Below are 16,074 nucleotides of genomic sequence, written 5' to 3' on the forward strand. Positions count from 1 at the left end.
TGACAGCAGCAGTTTCGGTCAATCACTGTTACATCAAAAATAATTAAAGGAAAGGTTGGGTCATATTCAGAATTCAAACATCTAAAAGTACATTTAATATGAAAATGTTAATTGTAAAAGTGATGTTTAATTCAGAGTAATTTTCATCTGAGTGTAATTCACTGGAGGCATCCATGTTTGTCAAAGAACACTACTGCCACCTACTGGTTTGTGACGTCACGGTGCGGTATCGGCTGTTGATCAAGTCCCAGTGCTATTATCCAAGTCTTCTTGAAAACATGGCAGGAGGGAGGCGTTACTATATTTGGACAAAAATGGGTCGCCCCCAGACTCAGTGAGCTAAATTCAATAAATCACTGCCAACGTATTACTTTTAAGTATAAATAATGATCCATTGATTATTCCTTGCTGACCGGACTTTTCCTTTAAAAGCCTATCGAATCAAGGGTCTAGATTTTTGTATTTTTTCTACACAGGACATTTAGCACCACCTCAATATAGCTTGCCCTGGTTAAGAACCAGCTAACTGTCCAGCTAACTAAACAAGCGTATTTAACAATCTAGTTCTCTTTAATGAAATTAGAAAAAAAAACGTAAACTTTAAAGCATCTCATAGATGTAATTATTGATTTGCTGTAATGGTCCCTGTTACGTACTCCCCAATGACATCTATGTGACTTTTTTATGACAGCTACAGCACACAAGTTACCTTCTGTCTATTAAACATTTAATTTAAAAGCAAACATAAGGCCAAGTGATCACAATCCGTGAAAATAACTTTAATTAAGCTCTATTTAGTTAAAGTGGGGCGTGTAGATTAAGCTTCATTTTAAATTTGTGTTTATCTTTGACTGCAAAAAATGACCTAAAAATAACTTTTTTTGTCCCTAATCTGAAAAGGGAAATAAGATGATCAGTGAAATCAGAGTTTTTAACTTTAAAATAAGGTCATTACATATTATGCATTAGAAATAACATGATAGATTTAGGTATTTTTCATACTTCATCTGAAAATTGTCACATATACCTAATAATCTTAAGGATATTCTAGAGTCCTGGACTTAAAAGTGGATTTAAAATTGTTATTTAAGTGACACCAATGTGGCATTGCTACCTATGGACTGTAGAAGATCGTTAAACGTGAGCATCAGGCGGTGTTTGGCTTTTGGTCCCTCCATACATTGTATAAGGGGCCCTTTTTTCCAACCTGAGCACCTGCCCCCGAAAATGTCTGTGCACGCCACTGCATCAGAGCATTTTAAGGCAAAAAAAAAAAAAAAAGAAAGAATCATCATCTATCACAAGAGGACCATTGAGGAAGGGCTTTACTGATGCAGATGAGGACTTTATGCCACACCACCCCTCAAACTCCACATCATTAGTGTCGGCGTTCGACGGCTGGTTTTAAATACCTACTCTATATTCAAAGCTGAAATAAGATGGCTTTGTGGCGGCTCTCCTCCTGTTAGAAATGACACAAGTGCTTTACGAGCCTTTGAAAACCTGCCTCCCCCTGCTCATTAAACGCTCGCATCCTCAGATCTATTCAAATATATGGGTGCAAAAAAAATATGATATCCCAGCACCGGCTTTGACAGCAATACTTAAGCTTTTGTTGATGACACTCAACAACGGCGCGTTATTATATGTTATTGCAGCCGTCTGAGGCTGGGAGAGAGCACAGCCTAAAATGCCTCCCAGAGAGTGATGACCAGGCGTTTCTCAGCTACTCCGCTCATTTTCTGTAGCTGCATCCCCCCCCCCCCCCGTTCTCTCCTCATTGCTTTTTTGACTTGAATCAACAACATCACAAGTGTAGCAAATGGCAGCTGCGGCTTGCCTTCCGCTGTGTCATGGAGGCGCCGTCGTTTCTGTTCGACTGTGACGGTGCATAATTGTGGAGAGGCAACGCTTTCCCCTTTGAAAATCTCACAGGGAGACTCATTTATGCACTCGCTTCGGAAGTGAAGGCCAAACCACACATTTCTGTTCTTGTGTTTGTTTTCAGCCCTGTTTTCAGCCCTAATCCCGGGACAGGCGCCACAGGACGCTAGCAAGGGGTCGTAAAACTTCAGAAATTGTCCTCAAATTCAATAATGAAAAAAAAGGAAAAGTCCGGTCATATTCAGAATTCAAACTTCTGAAGGTACTTTAAATATAAAATTATTACATACTGTTCAATAAATAATAAGTGTTTTAATTAAAAGTACTACTATTAACACTACTGCCACCTACTGGTTTGTGGCGTCACGGTGCGGTATCGGCTGTTGATCAAGTCCCAGTGCTGTATCTGGAGTTTGTCACAACGCGCTATTATCCAAGTCATCTTGAAAACATTCTTCTTCCAAATGTTGGCTACATATTACATGTTTTTTCTCTGGCCAGAAGTTCGATGGCAAATCCTCCCTCTTCAAGTTGGCGATCCAACGACCAACCCATCCGTGGAGGATCAGGAATCGGAAAGGTGAAATAACTTTTTTTTTTTTTTCACTTTTACCCGATGTATTCCAAATTCCAGCTGCCATGCACGTGGGCATTGTCAGTTTCACTATAGCTCTGGTGAATTTCAATGGTGAAGTCCTCTGGAAATCTTCAATAATTGTTGTTGATTGCAGATGTGTCTAGTAGTTCCCATTGATTTAGCTTGTAAAGCGGGGAGAATGGCGCTAGGCTTACCGCACCGTGGCGTGTTTTGCTATATTTGGGCAAAAATTGCCGCTTCCAGTCTCAGTGATTGCAGCAAAAATTATTTTGTTGTTATATGTTATTATTTTTTTTACTGAATTATTTAAATTACAGCAAATGTATTAGTTTTAGGTATAGCTAATGATCCATTGAATATTCCTTGCTGATCGGATTTTGCTTTTAAATAGACCCCTTTAAAAAACCCTTTTTCACCTTAGGGAATGCACCAGAATTTGACTTTTGTGTTTGCACTTTAATGTTGATGTAACATTAGTTCCTAATAAATCACCTGAAGTATGTTTTGATTTTCTTTCCCCAGATCGCTTTTTCTGTTACTCAATAGAAATGATTAAGGGGAGACCGTATAATGTTAATTTTTCAAACATATCCCAGCAAAAAGTTTCCAGAACCTTATTTTGAGATTACTAATTTGTACATTTAGATACATTAGCAGAAACACTTTTTCATCTCAAACCTAAAAGTAGCATTTGTTTGTCCCCTAAACCAAATGAAACCATCTTGAAGGAAGCTACCACCTTCTCCAGGAGCTGCGTATGGATGGTCGTGGCATTCAGTTCTACCTTCATCATGCAGGACTAAGATGGAGGACCTTCTTGCTGAACGAATCATCCTCTGAGATGTCAAAACCATGGGCTTTGATCCAACTTCCTCCAAACATCTCTCTCCATGCTGCTTGGAAATTCAAATTCAAATTGCATCATCCAGTCAAATAGATTCAAAGTTTTCAATTTAAGGAAAACCAGTTGATTGCATCGACCCATTGACTGAAATGCAATCCCTCACACTAAGCATGCTTGTAGCGACAGTGGAGAGGAAAAACTCCCTTTTAACAGGAAGAAACCTGCAGCAGAACCAGGCTCAGTGTGAGCGGCCATCTGCCGAGGCTGACTGGGGTTAAAAAAAAAAAAAATCAATTTCCCTTTGACTTTCTCCTTAGTTCTGTTACACATGAGTAAATAAAAATTAAATATAGTTTGGATGATCTATCAGTAATTTAATTTATTAGAGAATTAATGCAGCTTTGACTTAAAAATTCTTTCCATTACTACATTTTTATTTTTTTTTTTAATTTGTAATTTAAAAAAAATGAGTTTTAGTCACTTTGTTGCAAGGACATCCTTTGAAAATTAAATGTAAGAATTGATTTTATTTTTAATTTCAGTTCCGTTAAAAATGTCTTGGAGAAGAAAATGTAAACACTGGATTTTTTTATTTTATTTTATTTGTAAGTCAAAAAAAAAACGGTAAAAAAAAAAAAAAAAAAGAATAATTACCTTCAATGTGGGCTCAGGCTGGATTCCGGTAAATAACACCAGTGATGATTTCTATAAAATCTGCTTGATATGGCTGTTCTGTGCAAACAGAAGCTTCTCCAACAGAAAAGGTTTAGATGACTGCTTTTCATGTTGTTTCTTTTATTGTAGCGGTTCCTACACTGCAAAAAATATAAATCTCAATAAGTTATTTTTTCTTAAAATAAGTGTGTTTTTCCTTGATTTGAGGAGGTAAGTAAGACACTTTGCCAATGGAACAAGACAATTTCCTTTTAAAATAAGAAAAAACTATTTTATCGTCTTATTTCAAGTAAATATTATCTAACTATCTTATTTTAAGAGTGAAAATACTCATTCCATTGGCAAATCATCTTATTTACCTGCTCAAATTAAGGCTAAATATACTTAATTTAAGCCATTTTTTACTTATTTCTGGATTGTTTTTGCAGTGTACCGCAGTCTGTTATCTAACAGTTTCACTTGAGACACAATAACAGCTATAATGGTTCTTCACACCAAAGTATAGCAGGTAAACATTGGCTTCATGGACACCAGGATGAAAAGCGTAGAGGTAGAATATAAAGGCTCCATCAGAATTTAAAGTGGTTTCCTTTCATATTGGTTCAAATGGACAAAAAAGGACAAAAATAGTCTAACTTTAAATCTTTGAAAGAAAGATACTGATGCCAACCCCTATTAACAAAAACATGTTTTATTGCTCTGCCATTGGTCATTGATGTGGAGTAAGGCTTAATCATTGTTATGTCCTCTGAAGCTGGGTACTTTCAAGGAATTCTGGACAATATTAAGACAAGAACACAGGTGGACATGTATCCCAGTTTTCTGTTAAAATGTTCCTTTTTATTTTAGTGCTTCTGTTCATGCTAAGCTAACAGTATGATCTGGCTGTTGCAGCTGTTAGCGGATAATGTTGACACATGGGAAGAATTTTACACCAGTTCAGTTCAATTTAGTTTATTCATTTAGCGCTCATTCACGACACTTCATCACAAGGCACTTCATAGAGGGGATAACTCAGATTGGTTAAAGTTTCTATCAAGGAAAACCAGCTGATTGCATCGACTCATTGACTTTCTAGATCAGCTCCTCCTGGATGAGCTCAGAACAATTTTTAATTTTACAATTTGCATAAAAGAGAAAAAGCATTTGGTTGTGGTTTATTTAAAGACAGAAGCATAATGTTACTAGGACATGGTCTTAGTATCATCTTGTTACATGATAGAAAATGGCTTCCAAAGATGGTAAAACAAAAAACTGTACAGAGATCAGTTCCAAGCATTTGCATTCCAAGCTCTACAGCACAGACTGATCACCCGGTTCTATAAACAGGATGCAGGAAAACAAGGCAGGGTTTTTACTTTCTGGACCTGGATTATCCACACCTGGTTGATACCTTATGACACAGTGTGCTATCTATAATGGTTTAAATGTATTTCCTTTTATTTGCATGTATAAATGGCTATAAGTGTGTTATTAGTGGCATTTGGTGTGCTCATCATAGACCTTTAAGACGTTTATGTTCCCTAAACGATAAACCAGGTAATAAATATTAGAAAAACTGTTCAGGCTCTTTTCTTATTTTATTTTGAAATTCTGGAATTCAGAAGTCATAAAATAATACATACATCAATACATAAAAACTATTTCTGAAAGAGCATCAATTTTGCATTTAAAAATGTTAATGTCAGAAAATGTTTGTGAATAATTCACCACTGTTACCATTTTAACTGGTTGTTTAACATCCAAACAATAAAAGAAATCACCTGGTGGGGGTCCTGGCCACTCCTGGCCATCCCCTAGCTCCGCTTCTATTTTTTAATTATGTTCAGGTCATTTCAATCTTTTTTTATGCATTTTAAGTAAAACTGTTGGATAACTGACTGTTATTGAGTTTATTAATGATACTAATCATTCGTATATTTGAATTCATTTTAGTATTAAACATACATGCTTAATGTTTCTAAATAGTAACCATATAAACACTTTAACCCTGACCTGGGTAAGAACAGAGCAACCCAAATCTCCAGGAATCATTCATTCACAAATCTTTTGTTATAATTCCATGCAGAAAATGAAATATGGTTTTAATAATAAACCACTGCAGTTGGGCTGCCATTTTGTTTGTTTTTTATAGTGGCAGATACACATTTGTTCATATTACAGTGGTTCAGAACAAGCATGTTTGGATCCAATAATCCTGATCCATGAAGTTCTATCCAGTTTGTTTTAATTTGCTCTATTCCAGAACAGTTGGTATGAAAGCCAAATTTGGAGAAAAAAAAAATCGTATTTCTTTTGTTTTAAGGTCAAATAAAAAGCTTCCTATCCCGATGGATATAGAGCTAATTAGTGAACAATGCATCCAGAAAAAAAACAGGCAGTTGAAAAACAGTTTTTGAACCTAGGTAAAATATGGATTCATATATTTATCATTTATTTTTATTTATTGTTACCTTAAGTATATTCTAAAGTATTCAATTCATTGTTAGAATAATCTCTGGATTAATCAAATATCAAAATGATCAATCAGTGCAGCCCTAGACTGAGCAGAAGAATTAGGATAGACCAAAACATCCACCGGTTGATATTTTTCACCGATATTAGCGTTGTTAATTGTTGTTGTATCAGTGTCTGCCGATACACCCATGCATTGGCCCTCTATTTTCTATCATTCATGTGTGGTATGCTACTCAATGATTTTATTGTTTTTTTAGTTGAGACTTGTGTGACATTCACTATCATTGGGTCACTTTATTATTTAAAGGAAAAGTCCAGTCAGCAAGGAAGAATCAATGGATCATTATCTATACCTAAAACTAATATGTTTGCTGTGATTTAATGAATTTAGCGTTAATCAGTAAAAAAATAACAATATTAAAAGCGGCCATGTTTGCCCAAATATATTAACACCTCACTCCTGCCATCTTCCAGCAGTGACGTCACGGTGAGTTAAGCCTAGCGCCATTCTCCCCGCTTTACAAGTTAAATCAATGGGAACTACTAGACACATCTGCAATCAACAACAATTATTGAAGATTTCCAGAGGACTTCAGTTTCGTCGTTGGATTTCCAACTTGAAGAGGGAGGATTTGCCATCGAACTTCTGGCCAGAGAAAAAACACGTAATATGTAGCCAACATTTGGAAGAAGAATGTTTTCAAGATGACTTGGATAATAGCGCGTTGTGACAAACACCAGATACAGCACTGGGACTTGATCAACAGCCGATACCGCACCGTGACGTCACAAACCAGTAGGTGGCAGTAGTGTTCTTTGACAAACATGGATGCCTCCAGTAAAGCACATTCAGATGAAAATTACTCTGAATTTAAAACACTGATCATTTATTGAACAGTATGTTATAATTTAATATTTAAAGTAATTTCAGAAGATTGAATTCTGAATATGAGAAGAAAGTAATATTGGCCTGAAAAATCGGCAGCACGTATAGAGTATCATATGATTCATGTTTTTTTAAAAACCTGCATTTCTTCCTTTAAGTGTGCTATTTTGGACTGATTTGTAAAAAAAAAACCCTGACCTTTGTGTGCTGCTAGATTGCTACGATTTTGTGCTTTAGACAGAAGTCTGAATAAGGGTGAGCTTCAGTGGTTACGTCGAGCTGAAAACAGCACATACCCACCCACTGATCCACCTGACCTCTGCCTTTATTCCCAGCAAAAAAAAAAAAAGCTCCTGTCGGAGTCTTTTCATGTCACCCTTTCAAAGACTCAAAGAACTCCCAACTTTATTTTATGCATGCGGCCTTTATTTGCATAAACATTTGCATTCTAACGTATCCCGCTCATTCCCTCCTCCCATACTACCAGGAGGACCGCTGGTTTTTCAAACAGCTTCTGTCATCACGGAGTGTCCGTTCACACTGCAGCGCAGCGGGACAAACACACACACAGCCGCTTTCATTTCAAACAGCCTTCCCCGCGATAAGAAATATGCCAAACAATGTGATCTGTGCCTGAATAGGCCACTTCAGCCCAACATCCAAGAGTCACATGGGATCATGCTCAGATCAAAGCTGGGCTGATGCCCCTCAGAGGGCTGGGGCCACAATAGGACAATAATTAATGGAGATCCGGCCCTCCTTACATCTCCTCTCTCTCTATTTCGCACACATACAAAAAAGAGCAGCTCTGTTTTGATGTTTGTCTTGACAATACAGCAGCTCCTGCGAATCCTGACATGCCTCCTTCCTGCCACAATAAGTAAGCAAGTCATTTCCATCCATGTGAATGCAGTAAACACGGAGCCTCGCTCTCAGCCTATTGGTAATCGGGGGGGCCAAGGGGAGCTGTCAGAACCAGCAACAATGCATAGGCCAAGGGGAGGGGAGGAAAAAAAGCCTTCACATTTCCAGTAGTGCTGTTTAATGAGGCGGCGTATAAGAATTTGCTTCGGTCGTATCAGTTCAGCCACTTTTATCCATTCATCAACACTAAGGCTCATTGACTTCATTTATTATGTAATTAACATGCAGAACAAGCTCTTTTTTTCATTTTTGGCTTTAATTAATGCTCCTGTTTTGTTCCCTTGATGGGGCTCCTCATTTTGTGGCCATTTTTATGACTGTTTTGAAAAAGGTAATGAGGGGATTTATGACTAAATTTGGTTTTAATGGGAAAAAAATGAAGTTTGAAAGTGTTTTTTTGTTTTCTGTCAAGGTTTAGAGGGGTTCTCAAAGTGGGGGTCGGGACCCCTTAGGGGGTCAAGAGACGCCGTGTTGGGGGCAGTAGCAGGCTGGTTATCATTAGGATCAGAGGCAGGCCAGGTTTATAGCATATTTCACAGGCAAGGCAATCCAAAGTGCTGCGCATGAATAATAAAAAAATAAATGTTCATTGCAGTGGCAAAAATAAATTGACAATAAATGTGAATCATTAAAAAAATTATAATATTAAAAAAAAGGTTATAAAAAAGGGTTGGAAATGAAAACTGGACTGAGGTCGACACAGATAGACCCAAACATGAGCCAGCCCATATTTTGGCCAATAATAGTGTTTTTTCTTCATGTATCAGCTTCAACCAATGCGTGCGTGAATTCTGATTCAATCATTGATTCAGCCGCTACTGTACGCATTGAGATCACATGGCGGACATGCACTGCTCTGTTTGTTTTCTATTACGTTACTGCCTTGATTTTCTAATGCAATTTTTTTAGTTTTTGTTAACATATTGTTGGCTTCAGAAATAGTCCCCAAACATTTGGCAGTAAATATCAGGGATTGGTTAGACTGATTTATTAATAATCGGTACAAACATCAGCCTTTAAAAAGATCTATCTATGATGTGTTCCTTGAGTTAAATGGAAGTATATTACATGACATATTTTAATGTACCATACAATAAATTATGAACTACAAAATGTATTTAAAAGTGAATAGAATCACTTTACATGTGTTTACCAAGAGCCATTCGAGCCAATTGTCCGATTCTGATTTCTTGTCTGACTAATCGGTGCATCTCTAGAACAAGATGTTCAGCTTGTTGCATCACTGACCTTATTTCTGAGTTAATGGCAACAGGTTGTCTGTTTCAGGCAACAGTTTGAAATCCCAATCTCAAATAATCAGGGATACATAAAAACAAATCAAAGGATTTAGGAGAAAACCCAAGAAAATAAAGAAATATGATCATAAAGATTCATAAATACATTTCTTAGTTTTAGTTAGTAAACCAGAACAGCAGCACATAAAAACAAATACAACAATAATTATCAATAGAGTAAAAGTTATTATTTTCACTTTAAATATCCTGATTATTATGTAAAGAATTCAAATAAAATATCCTCCGATCATTTCATTAAATTGGTTGAATACGTGTTAAAATGATCAGAAAGCAGCTGGTGAGACAACAGCAACTGGGACAAACAAAGCAAAGTAACCAGAGGCAAATCCATTCTGTTTTATAGGTATACTGGTGGAGGATGCATATCATTGTGACCACCTTCAACATGCCCTATAAATCTGAATCAGTTCTTTAACGCCAAAAACGCATTTCCTGCACCTCAAACGTCTCCAGACCACATTGCAATGAGGTGATAGAGCCATGACAGAGCTCCAGCTACCCTGAAACCTTCAGCATCACCTCAACTCCTTCCTCCATGCCAGCCACAGGTCCGTCCTTTAACCTGGACCGTCCACCCAACAGATAGCAGCACATTAACACCAGAGCTGTTGGTTTAGGTGATGATGTGATTTAGTCTTCTGCTTGGCTTGTAAACATCAACTTTGAGGACAACGTCTTTACTTATTTGGTCATAATATTTTGCCTCAGATTCCACATCAGAGCAATCTGAGGCACATCTGCACATCAGATTCAGACAACATTCAAACCTCTATGAAGCCATAAAACCAAGAAACGATGGACAGGTTTAGGAGTGAGAGCTGAACACATCAATGACTTTGGGTGGTTTGTGCGTAAAAACGCACCGATCGCTTTGGATGAACCACCCTATTTTTCTGAGTGGGGTGCTTCTAACCCAGCAGGCACCGCTCTCCGTAGGAGGAAGAAGTGTTTATGTGTGTTCAGACAGAAACAGAGGCTGCTTTGTACCTCTTCAGCGTCAAGGGCCTCCTCGCTGTCCGTGGGCTCCGGAGCTTTCACGAACCACCACTGGATCTCCAAATACACGGATGTAGTTCTGCTCTGGAAGGCGCACGCCATTTCTATGTTCTGGCCCTCTTTAACGGTCATGTTGGAGGGCAGGTCCGTAAAGCGACCTGTGAACCGGGGGGGAAAAAAGGGAAGGGAATGAGAAGGAGGAGGAGGAAGGCGTTATGATGGGAAGGGGTGGTGCTGGTGGTGAGGGGGTGTTAATAAGTGAGCTCCTGAGCCAAACGGAGGTAGATTCCCACCTCTCTCCGCTCAGAGATACCAGACTTCAACAGGAATGAGACAGCCTGGTTTAATTATGCACAGCCTTGGTGGCTCCAGCAGGCTTTTCTCTTTATCTTTTATATAAATGAAATGAAATAAGTCCCATTAAAACACCTCATTTTACATTCATTTCATTTTCAAAGTCTTCATGTAGAAACATGTTTTTGTTTTGTTTCGGACAGCGCAGATTGCGCTTCTTTAAGCTGTTTTCAAAGTGGGGAATCTCAGCAGGATGATGCAGACCAGAGGGAGGGGGAGCTTTCAGCACCGCGGACAGCTCCACGCAGCCACACTCAGCGGCGCAATGAGCCAGTAGGGCAGCTTCTGGATGCTTTTTAATTTTCCTTTACATTAAGTTATTTTTTCCTTACAAAGCACCCTGTTTCACTGAAAACAATATGAAAAGGGTCCGATTCTCCTGAACGTGAAAGAAATGAGAGACTTATATAAAAAAGAAAAAGAAGCACCAGTTGCTTATGTTTTTTTTTGTTTGTTTGTTATTTTTTTAAGACGCAACCTTCCTTATTTCTCTTCCCCTCCTTCCTTTGCGCATTAGGATCCACTTAATACGAGCCGCTTCCACCGCAGCCTCCTTTTGCGCTGCGCACTTTTAATACAGGGCAGCCCAGAAAAGAGAAAAGGAAAAAAAAAAGCCCGACACGATCTGCGCCTTACCTTCAAGGGAGAATCCCAACTGAACACAGAATCCCGCAAGGAAAACAAATCCAACAGTATCATGAGAGGTCCACATCGTTTCAGCTGGAAAGAGGTTCGGTTCTTCACATCAGACGTTTAATAAAGAGAGAGGGAGGAAAAAAAGAAAAGCACAGCAGCAGCACTCCAGAGGAATCAAACAGTCGCTGGCTGAGCGTGTCTGAACGCAGCTTTCCGCAGGTTGAACATGTTGAGAAACTCCAGCTTCCTCCCCGCTTTAACTTTGGCTTCCTGCGTCCTCGGTCTGCGGCCGGCGGCTGCCTTGTGCCTGGCTGCGCTCAGTGTGTGGAGGAACCCGGCTGCGGTCTTCTTCTTCTTCTTCTGCGCTACCAGAGAGACGTCAGTCTGAGAGGATCACATCCACACACACACACACACACACACCCCACCTCAGAGAATCTGCTCCGCATCCGGCCCCGTTCCCACACACTGACCGTTTGGACTCACCGAGGAGGGAATTAAGGAGCAGACAGATATACAGACAGGGGGGGGGATTTTATTTTGAAATTTCTCCAACTGTTGTTCCCTGATTATTCCTCCCTCTTTAGACCAATTTACACGCAAAGGCTGATGGATGATTAAGAAAATGTCAAAAGATGCCTTTTGCTTGTGCAGAAAAGTCATAATTATAGATCTTAATTTAAAAATATGAGGAGAGCAAATCTATAAAAGCCAACTTCCAGTGAAATATGGGGTGAGATTACTGCCAACAAAAACATATGCTTAGGTGAATGTTTGGTCATTAATATTGTTCATACATCTATAGATGCATAAATACAACGGAGTATTAAGGCCAGGCTAGAGATTGCTTTTTTCTATTTCAGGAATAAAGTCATAACATTACGAGAATAAAGTCATAAAATTACGAGAATAAAGTCGCAAAATTACAAGAATAAACCGTAACATTAAGAGAATAAAGTCATAAAGTTGCGAGAATAAAGTTGCAACAGTACGAGAATAAAGTCGCAAAATTACAAGAATATAGTTATAACATTACCAGAATAAAGTCTTAAATTAATGAGAATAAAATCAACATTATGAGAATAAAGTCATAAAATTAGGAGAATAAAGTCATATAATTAGGAGAATAAAGTTTCAAAATTACGAGAATAAAGTCATAACATTACGAGAATAAAGTCATAACATTACGAGAATAAAGTCATAACATTACGAGAATAAAGTCATAACATTATGAGAATAAAGTCTTAAATTAATGAGAATAAAATCAACATTACAAGAATAAAGTCATAAAATTACGAGAATAAAGTCGCAAAATTACAAGAATAAACCGTAACATTAAGAGAATAAAGTCATAAAATTGTGAGAATAAAGTTGCAACAGTACGAGAATAAAGTCGCAAAATTACAAGAATATAGTTGTAACATTACCAGAATAAAGTCTTAAATTAATGAGAATAAAATCAACATTATGAGAATAAAGTCATAAAATTAGGAGAATAAAGTCATATAATTAGGAGAATAAAGTTTCAAAATTACGAGAATAAAGTCATAACATTACGAGAATAAAGTCATAACATTACGAGAATAAAGTCATAACATTATGAGAATAAAGTCATAAAATTAGGAGAATAAAGTCATATAATTAGGAGAATAAAGTTTCAAAATTACGAGAATAAAGTCATAACATTACGAGAATAAAGTCATAACATTATGAGAATAAAGTCTTAAATTAATGAGAATAAAATCAACATTATGAGAATAAAGTCATAAAATTGGGAGAATAAAGTCATATAATTAGGAGAATAAAGTTGCAATATTACGAGAATAAAGTCGTTTTATTATGAGAATAAAGTGATAATATTACAAGAATAAAGTCATAAAGTAATGAGAATAAAGTCACAAATTTAAAAGAATAAAGTCGTTATATTATAAGAATAAAGTTGTACTTTTTGACAACTCTTAGAAGCAGCACTTTCTCCCCTACTATTATGAATGTCGAGCATCATGTCGATGCTGAGCATCATGTGAAGTTAGACTTTGGCATCAGTTTGACAAATAAGGAAATCTTTTAGCATCAGCATCAACATGGGCAGGATGTCAAAGTGGACTCAGGTTGCTGATTGGTGGAGCTGGTTGGCCGTCATCTGCTGGTCAGACCCTGAAGCTTTCTTTCTGTAACAGGTTGTAGTATGATGACTTCATTCTTGGAATAATACAACTCTGTCATAACTAAAATATCATGCTTTCCTAAAAGAACTTAAATGATTATAAGTCTCAACCAAACTGATGGTTGAGTAATCCCAAAAAATTGATTAAAAACAATATGTCTGTTGCCCTGCTCATATGTTTTCTTATTTATTCAATAACTTTGAAGCAAAAGGGGTTTTTAAAATTAAAATGTTGTGTGTTTTGTCAACATATAGTTTTAAATACAAATGTGATTAAGTATTAACAGACCTTATATTAACTTGATTAAAATTTACAATCAAGTCTAGTTGATAGGCACGTTGATGTAATTGTCAATTGGCAAAAACAACTCTCAGTCAGATTACAATTTAATTTCCGTCTAGCTGAATCCAATATAAATGTGAAGAATGGCTGGTTAAAATGTCACAGTTTTAAACCATTTGACCGTTAATTCTGATTACTTGTATTGAATTAAAAAACAACAAACTACATTAAAGTCAAATGGTATCAGATGTCATGCTAAATTCTGAAATTGCTGGTGAAGCTCAGCATTCGGGAAAGCACTGTTGCTAAAACTCTGTCTTTTCGGTTCCAGTGGGTGAATCAGTGTGGTTTGAGAACATTTATGTAGGAAAACATGACCCAAATCATGTTCTGTTAAACCAAGGAAAAAAAGCAGGGCGTTCTAGTACTATCAGAACTACAACAAACAGCGGATCTGCTGTTTCTATCTTTTTATGTCTGCTCTTGCCCCTTTAATTGCCCCTTGAGAATGTTTTATCAACATTTTCAGTAACAATGTCAACACAACTGTATGTGTGATGTAAAAAATAATGAATCTACTGATTATAGCAACACTTCAAAGAGTCAGAGTATCTTACCAACATCTCTCTTTATTATTTCTTTTCAAGGGACAACAATGGAGATATGATGATTTAAACAAACATACAGCTTGTATAACAGTGTAAATATGCTGCCCCCTCAAAACAATTCAGCACACTACCATTAATGAGTGAACTGGTGTCAACATAAGCCATCATTATTCTCCATTATAACCTTAACTCAGCTTTAAAAATGCTGCTGGTATTCTCTTCCACTCCCTGGGTAGAGGATGGTGGTCAGAGACTACAGCTGGTGAAGATTCTCAGTCATCCAGGTCGTAGTCATTCTAAAAAAGGGTAAAAAACAATCCACTGGACTTTGTTTCCAAGTTTGAAGACGTTTCGCTTCCCATCTGGAAAGCTTTTTCAATTCAATATGTAAGGAAAAGCGTTGAGTAAGAGGTTTTATACAGTAGCCCAACAAAGTCTTGTTTTGTCTCAGACAATATGCAGATTAAATTGGAAGAATGGCTCCACCCCTTTGTTTGGCTTCTTTTGTTAGCCTGCAATGCCCCATACCTGTCTATGTCTCTGAAAGGGAAACGCTGGGCCGGCTGAATAGGTGAGGTCTTCTATTCCCCTGTAAAAGGGTGTGGGGTTGCAATGATGAGTGGAAAGGAATCAACTCTATCACTATATTGTACATTTGTGAAAGCTAAAATCTGACTCCACCCCCTCTGTTTACGGCTGGTTTTTCTTTCTTAACATACCGGTAGATGGCATCCTTCGCGTCCCTCTTAAACCACCTATTTTCTTTATCCAAAATGTGAACATCCTTGTCCTCAAAAGAATGTCCTTTGTCCATAAGGTGTAGTTTTACAGCAGAGTCTTCTCCTGAGGAGGATCAGAAACGATGTTGTAGAAATGTTGTACTCTACCTTCTATCTTTGTATGTCTCACAGATGATAAGTTGGGTTGACATCTGAAGACAGGCTTGACCAGGTAAGCGCCTTTGCCTTCAGTTTAATTAGCAAGGCAGTGGTTGTCTTAGATCTCTGTCTATGCTCCAGTTTTCAAGGCACAAACCATGACAACTCCACCACCCTTTTTGACTTTTGCCAAGATTCACTTGCCTTTATTACCCTCACCTTGTTAGACCTGTGATATTGTCTGAACCAAATAATAAAGCCTTGGCCAAATTAGCTTACTCTTCAGTGAACACCAACATTCATAATGTATTCTCAGGGCTGTTCCAGTCTTATTACTCTTGCAGTCAAATATTTACAGCATTTTTTAAACTAGACTTGTACTATTTTTCATTAGCCTTTTTTGTTCAATTTGCTTGTAAAATCACCCCTTTGTGTATATTTTAAAAATGGCAAATTACATGACAATGCCCCTTTAAATGTTACACCGTAACAACCCTGAAAGCAGCTAATGGACTGGTAACATTGGTAAGTCAATCAGACTTTTTGCTGTACAGGCTTAAGGCTAATG

At 37.5% G+C, this 16,074-nt stretch overlaps 1 protein-coding gene across 1 annotated transcript in view; it reads right to left on the reverse strand.

Annotated features, from left to right (window-relative positions):
* The window catches only part of vstm2a (V-set and transmembrane domain containing 2A), a 159,176-nt gene extending 147,138 nt beyond the window's left edge, over positions 1–12,038 (reverse strand). The window contains exons 1-2 of the mRNA XM_038306849.1: positions 11,571–12,038; positions 10,572–10,738 (exon numbers count right to left, since the gene is read on the reverse strand). Of these exons, the coding sequence (XP_038162777.1) occupies positions 10,572–10,738; positions 11,571–11,646 (243 nt within the window). The 5' untranslated portion in view covers positions 11,647–12,038. The remainder of the gene's footprint in view (positions 1–10,571; positions 10,739–11,570) is intronic.
* Between the last annotated feature and the right edge of the window lie 4,036 nt (positions 12,039–16,074).

The sequence above is a fragment of the Cyprinodon tularosa genome, unplaced genomic scaffold (genome assembly GCF_016077235.1).
Source record: "Cyprinodon tularosa strain WSP-4 unplaced genomic scaffold, ASM1607723v1 ctg594, whole genome shotgun sequence".
NCBI classification, from domain to species: Eukaryota; Metazoa; Chordata; class Actinopteri; order Cyprinodontiformes; family Cyprinodontidae; genus Cyprinodon; species Cyprinodon tularosa.